General features: G+C 45.3%; 1 protein-coding gene across 3 annotated transcripts in view; it reads left to right on the forward strand.

Annotated features, from left to right (window-relative positions):
- The first annotated feature begins 1,356 nt into the window (after nucleotides 1–1,356).
- fam189a1.S (family with sequence similarity 189 member A1 S homeolog) overlaps nucleotides 1,357–6,438 on the forward strand; it is a 333,221-nt gene continuing 328,139 nt past the window's right edge. For 2 of the 3 annotated variants that reach the window (XM_018255499.2, XM_018255500.2), the window contains exon 1: nucleotides 1,357–2,746. In XM_018255499.2, coding sequence (XP_018110988.1) covers nucleotides 2,288–2,746 — 459 coding nt within the window. In that variant the 5' untranslated portion in view covers nucleotides 1,357–2,287. Of the gene's footprint in view, nucleotides 2,747–2,941; nucleotides 3,101–6,438 lie in introns of those variants that run through there. The other variant, XM_041588328.1, reaches the window with a different exon arrangement.

Below are 6,438 nucleotides of genomic sequence, written 5' to 3' on the forward strand. Positions count from 1 at the left end.
TAGGGGTGTAGAATGTGTGTAGTAGGGGTGTAGTCAGGGCCGCCATCAGGGGGGGACAGGGGGGACAAGCGTACCGGGCCCGGGCATGAAGGGGGGCCCGGCAGCGCTGCATTTTTTTGAAGATCCGGGCCCCCCTTACGAGCGCCCGAGCCGTACGTCTTGCCTCTTCAGTGCCGAATGCGGAAGTGCCGAAAAGCCGAAGCCGATGCGACGAAAAGACCCGAAGTCACGGAAAAAGCCGAAGTCCCGAAGTCACGAAGCGCCGAAAAGACCCGAAGTCACGAAAACAGCCGAAGCCGAAGTCCTGAAGCAGCGCAAAGACCCGAAGTCACGAAAACAGCCGAAGCCGAAGTCCTGAAGCGGTGAAAAGACCCGAAGTCACGAAAACAGCCGAAGCCGAAGTCCTGAAGCAGCGCAAAGACCCGAAGTCACGAAAACAGCCGAAGCCGAAGTCCTGAAGCGGTGAAAAGACCCGAAGTCACGAAAGGAGGCGAAGTTGAAGTACTGAAGCCATGAGTTCAATTCTACTGAACACCAGTTTGTGTTTTTTTTTTTTAATCCCCTGGCCACCAATGTATTATTTTAATATTCTATAGGCCCCTGCCACCAATCTTTTTTTTAAAACTTTTGTTTTTGGGGCCCCAATTTTTTTTTTAACTCGTAAGGGGCCCCTTGCCACCATTGTTTTTTTTTGGGTTTTTTTTTTAAAAAAAAAATAAATTTTCTTTTTGGTGGCCCCAAATTTTTTTAACTTGTAAGGGGGCCCCTGCCACCAGTTTTTTTTTTTTTTCAAAAAAAAATTATTTTTTTTTAAATTTTTTTTGGGGCCCCAATTTGTTTTTAACTTGTAAGGGGGCCCCTGCCACCATTTTTTTTTTTTTCAAAAAAATTTTTTTTTCAAATTTTTTTTTGGGGCCCCAATTTGTTTTTAACTTATAAGGGGGCCTCTGCCGCCAATGGTTTTTTTTTTTTTCAAAAAAAAATTAATTTTTTTTCAAATTTTTTTTTGGGGCCCCAATTTGTTTTTAACTTAGAAGGGGGCCCCTGCCACCAATGTTTGTTTATTTTTTAGTTTTTTTTACATTTTTTTTTGTTGGGGCCCCAAGTTTTTTTTAACAGGGGGCCCCTGCCACCAATGTTTTTAACTTAGAAGGGGGCCCCTGCCACCAATGTTTGTTTATTTTTTAGTTTTTTTTACATTTTTTTTTTTTGGGGCCCCAATTTTTTTTATAAGGGGGCCCTGACCATCAATAGCTTTTTACAACTTGTGTGGGGGGGGGGTTACTTTTTTAGCGCTGATGTCTGTGTGGTCTTTTAACTGCGATGTGGGCGGGATATGGGGCGGAGCTTGGTCGTCAGTGTGGGCGGGGCCCAGGGGGCCCTAAAAATTTTGTTGTACGGGCCCGTGATTTCTAATGGCGGCCCTGGGTGTAGTATGTGTGTAGTAGGGGTGTAGTAGGTGTGTAGTAGGGGTGTAGTAGGTGTGTAGTAGGTGTGTAGTAGGTGTGTAGTATGTGTGAAGTAGGGGTGTAGTAGGGTGTAATAGGGATGCACCAGGGCCGCCAGCAGCAATAACGGGACTGGAGCAGTGGTTGTGGGAAGGAATGGGTTAATAGAAGACAATGCAAGTGATTAGCAGAAGAGGCTCATGTGATCACTGGGGGAGGCAGAAGTGATGTACGAGGAGCAGCTCACAGCTGATAATTTGCCACTATTCCCCGGCGACTCCCCGTGTCTCTCCCTGTCCTGTTTCTCCGCCCCGTGTTTGTTTGCAAGTGACTTCATGACACTGTGAGAGTGAGACTGACACTCACCCTCGGCTCCCTGGCACTGTGTCATGCCACCGGCACAGCATGGCGCTGATCAATCACCAACTTGCCCTTGAGTCCCGTGCGACCCCGTGTAGTAAGACAACGGCGAGGGGCACGTGTGTGGCAGGTAGAGGACTCGCTGCTTCTGCTGCTGAAGATTAGGTGGAAGTGCGATCAGCTGCGTCCTTTGCCGGAGAGGGAGGAGGATCCGTAGCACCTGGGTCAGGACAAGTAACGCTGGAGAGACGCACGATCATGTGTTTAGCCTGTAGGTGCCCTCGCTCTGCCCATCACTGGCACTTTCCCTCCGGCTACTGAATTCTCCTGCTGCTCCTTCTGTCATTTACTCGGTCCCTGTCATCAGCTCCTGGGGAGGAAAGTCCGACCCCGGGGCACCTGTCCGTGCACTTTGCCCCCAACTGAAGAGGCTGATGCTCCGGATTCTCCCCTGATCCCCCCGGGGTGTCACACGGCTCATGTGTCGCGGGCTGACTGCCCAATGCGCTACTGTCGCTGGGAAATGTGCGAATAAACCTCAGGGTTACGGTTCTGCTGCTCTGTCACATCCCGGACATGAAACCCGCATCAGTGTAGCAATTATTGGGCTTCATTCATTTCGGATACTGCTGGTAGTCTGGCTTATTCCCCGAACTACTCGTGGGTTCCATAATAATCCTCGCTCGAGCCGCACCGTGGGCTTTGTGCCTGTGTCTCTGCCCATGATGCCCCTAAGTGCCCTCCCAGGGACTCGCTCCCTAAGCCCCGCGGCTCTGTCCCGTCTCAGGGAGTACCGGAGCCGCTCCAGGATCATGTTGTCTCTCGGGGTCTCGCAGATGGTACTGGGATGTCTCATCGTGGCTGTCAGTTTTGCGGCTCTTGCCCTCACCACCTCGGCCAGAGTCAGACACTCGTGCCCCTTCTGGGCAGGCTTTTCGGTAAGTACCGACATCAGCTGCTTTATTTAGTGGCCTCCTCTATTTAGTGACCTCCTTTCCTCTAGACTTGCCAGAAGGGGCATTGCCTACACAAATGTTACATAGGGACATTATGTTTAAATCTTGTCATTCTGTAGTAGCTTCCTCCAACCTGTGGCTTTACACTTGTGCAGGAACTACACTTCCCAGCATTCCCAACACGACTCTTTGTCAATCTGCCCCTGGCACACCTGCATGGACTAACAATGGCCCCTGTTAGATTGGCTGCACCTCTGGTATGGGGGAAGGGCAGTGTCAGGTCTCACCTGTTGCTCTGCAGAACATTGCACTGAGTTTTCCTTTGGACACACACAGGTACAGTATCAGCTGCAATTATTTGCACCTGTTGGGATATAGTAAGCTTGCTGGTACTTGCTAGGGCTGTCCCACTCTTCTGTCTGCTGCCCTTTCCTCTATAAAGCCAGTGACAGCCAGGAGGTGACTTACACTATTTACACTAAGGTCCTGTGTTCTCTCTTCTCTTGCTTCTCACTTCTGACAGTAAATTGGTTGCTAAGCTCAGGACAGGCATCTGTGTCACTGTATCCACTCTCTTTATTATGTTCTCCAGTCAGCTCAGCTGGAATCTTGCAGTAATACCTGTCCTGCTATAGTGTCAGCCTGGTATGTTCCAGCTGAGCCATCGATTCCTCAGTCCATGTGATCTGTAACAGGGCAAGCGTATGATACGGAATGGCTGGTTGTTCTACAATTGCCTTTAACTACTGGAGATGTATTTTTGCATCTTTTATTCATTCACTATACTGGGGTCCTCATGGAATATTGTCCTTGCATATGTAACAATGTCTCACTGTCAAGCAAACTGGGCAGGTATGAATATATATATAACCCCTACAGTTAGTAGTTAGAGAGACAAAGATTCTGCCCATAATAATCTACACACCTTATTCAGCTGAAATAAATCCATTCAGTTATTTCCCTGATTTACAAGAGTTTCTGTGCATTTAGCGACAGTAGGGCTGATTTATAAACAGGCAAATTTGCACCTGGGCAGTAACCTATAGCAACCAATCAATGATTAGCTTTTTTTCAGGTAGCTGCTGGTTTACCACTGAAAGCAATCATCTGATTGGTTGCCATGGGTTACTGTCCAGGTGCAAATTTGCCCACTGTTTATAAATGACCCCCAGTGTGTTTATTTTAGTGAAACCCCCCCCCCCCCTCATTACCTGCTGAGCTTTTTTTGTTGAATGGCAGCATCAGAACCAAATATTGATGCACATAAGCACTGTATATGGATTTTTTTCTTTTAGGGTCAGGGCACACAGACAGATTCAGGGAGATTAGTCACCCAGCGACAAATCTCCTCTTCTTCAGGGAGACTAAAGTCCAAATGTAAATTGCCGGCGGGATGGCACTCGTTTTGTTTGCCAAAGCCGCCTGAAGTTGCCTCACGTGGTAACTTCAGGCAACTTCGGAAAATGAATAGTGCCATCCCGCCGGTTATTTACTGTTTAGCTTCGGGAAGTCAGGGGAGGCAGTTAAAAGAGATTAGTCACCCTGAAGAAGAGGAGATTTGTCGCTGGGCAACTAATCTCCCCAAATCGGCCTGTGTGCCCTGACCCTTAAGGGCAGGGGCAGATTCGGGGAGATTTAGTCACCTGGTGACTAATCGCCCCTTCTTCGGGCATCAATCTTCCCGAACTGCCTTCTCCCTACTATAATGAGAAAACGCCAGTGCAATGGCACTCGCGGTGCTTCAATTTCCAAATTCACCCCAAGTTGCCTCATGAGGAAACTTCAGGCGACCTCGGAAATCAAAGCGCCGCAAGTGCATTGCCGCAGACGATTTTTCATTTTAGCAGGTGGAAGGCAGTTCGGGAAGATTGACGCCCGAAGAAGAGGCGAGTAGTCACCAGGCGGCTAAATCTCTCCAAATCTGCCCCTGTGCCCCTGCCCTAAAGGAGTCAGTCCTGTGTATGCTACAATGAGGATTGATAGAGGCCATTGACTTATTTAATTATATGACAGCTATTATTCATTGCTTGACTGAGTGAGTGGGAAGCTAGCTGGCTAATACTGATTTTCATTTTAACTGATGCCTCTATAATCTACTCCTGAACATGTATGATTAGGTGGCACATATTGGCACCTAAAACAAAAGCCTGTACAGTATATAAAACACAGGTCCCTGTTTTAGGATGATGGGTTGTGCCACAAGGTGTGTTAACCCCAACATTGGCTTTCTTCTGCCATGTATCTGTAAATTGTTAGCTTTCCCCCTTTATTGTGAATTGTGTGTGAGCCTAAATGTGACCCTGACAACAGAGGGCAAATAAATAATGGACCATTGCACTGTGTACTTAATAGGAGGCATTTTGTACCATATACAATATGTTGATCAAAATGCAAAAAAAAAAAAACCTGTGTGTTTTTCTCATGGCACCTTTGATTGGTTGTACAGATGTGGGATCCGTTATCCAAAAAGCTCCAAATTACAGGAAGACATTTTTAACAATGGTTTTCTTTTTTTTCTGTAATAATAAAATCACACCTTGTACTTGATCCAAACTTAGATCTTTTTAATCCTTATTTGAAGCAAGACAAGCTTATTGGGTAAATATAATGTTCACACGAAGATCCAAATAACAGAAAGATCAGTTATCTGTAAAAACCCCAGGTCCCAAGCATTCTGGATAACAGATCCCATACCTGTACTTTGTTTTTAGGTTGAATATTCACTTAGTGTATCTAGCGTGTTTTGAAGGTAAATGTATAATTTCTAAAAATCAATTCCCTTCAAGGAAAAAAGAACAGCACCCCAGGCTTTAATTACAAGGAAAGTTTTAAATGCTTTGTGTGAATAGATTTCTACCTTTGCTATAATAGAACATTGTTATATTTGGCATTCAGTACAGATAAATTAAGTGTGGAACAAATGTCCTACTATATAATAACCTTGCATCCTGAATGATCTGACAATGAATGCACTAACTATATTACAAATGATATTTAGGGGTATGCTTGCTTGATTTGGTTAGTTTGCTTAGCTTATTTTCTCAGGGAATCTGCATATGTATGGACTAAATATACTCGGCATTTCTTATATTGTATCATAGAATTTTACACAGTAGTGGCATAAAAAGACAACAACAGAAAATGTTACTTGTTTTATTTAATGAGGAAAGGGTAGTAATGTAACTATCATAATCTGGTCCCAGGTGCAGGATGTGCACCCCATCCCTGGAAACACACATTTTCTCTACCTCGTTCACTGAGGTGTGGTCTACGGTGGTTCAGAGGGGGGACGGCCCAGGTGCCGGTAGTTATGCCACTGGGAAAGGGTAATTCAACTCTGCAACAAGGGAGCACAATGGAGCATATTTTTAAAAATGTGGGGAAAAAACTAAAATTCCGCTGTAGTCTTAATAAAGGGGTTGTTCACCTTCCAAACACTTTTTTTTTTTCAGTTCAGTTGTTTTCAGATTGTTCACCATAAACAAAGACTTTTTTCAATTGCTTTCCATTTTTTTACCATTTTCCCAAAATTGATGTTTAAAGTTCCTGTCTTTGGCGTTTTAGTCTGGCAGCTCAGTGACCCAGGAGCATCTGAACAGTTATAATTTTCTACATCTGGTTGATACAGTAAGTTGATAAATTTCTCAGCAGTATCTGTGGAATATTCACAACTT

Source organism: Xenopus laevis, chromosome 3S, assembly GCF_017654675.1.
Source record: "Xenopus laevis strain J_2021 chromosome 3S, Xenopus_laevis_v10.1, whole genome shotgun sequence".
In the NCBI taxonomy this organism is placed as follows: domain Eukaryota; kingdom Metazoa; phylum Chordata; class Amphibia; order Anura; family Pipidae; genus Xenopus; species Xenopus laevis.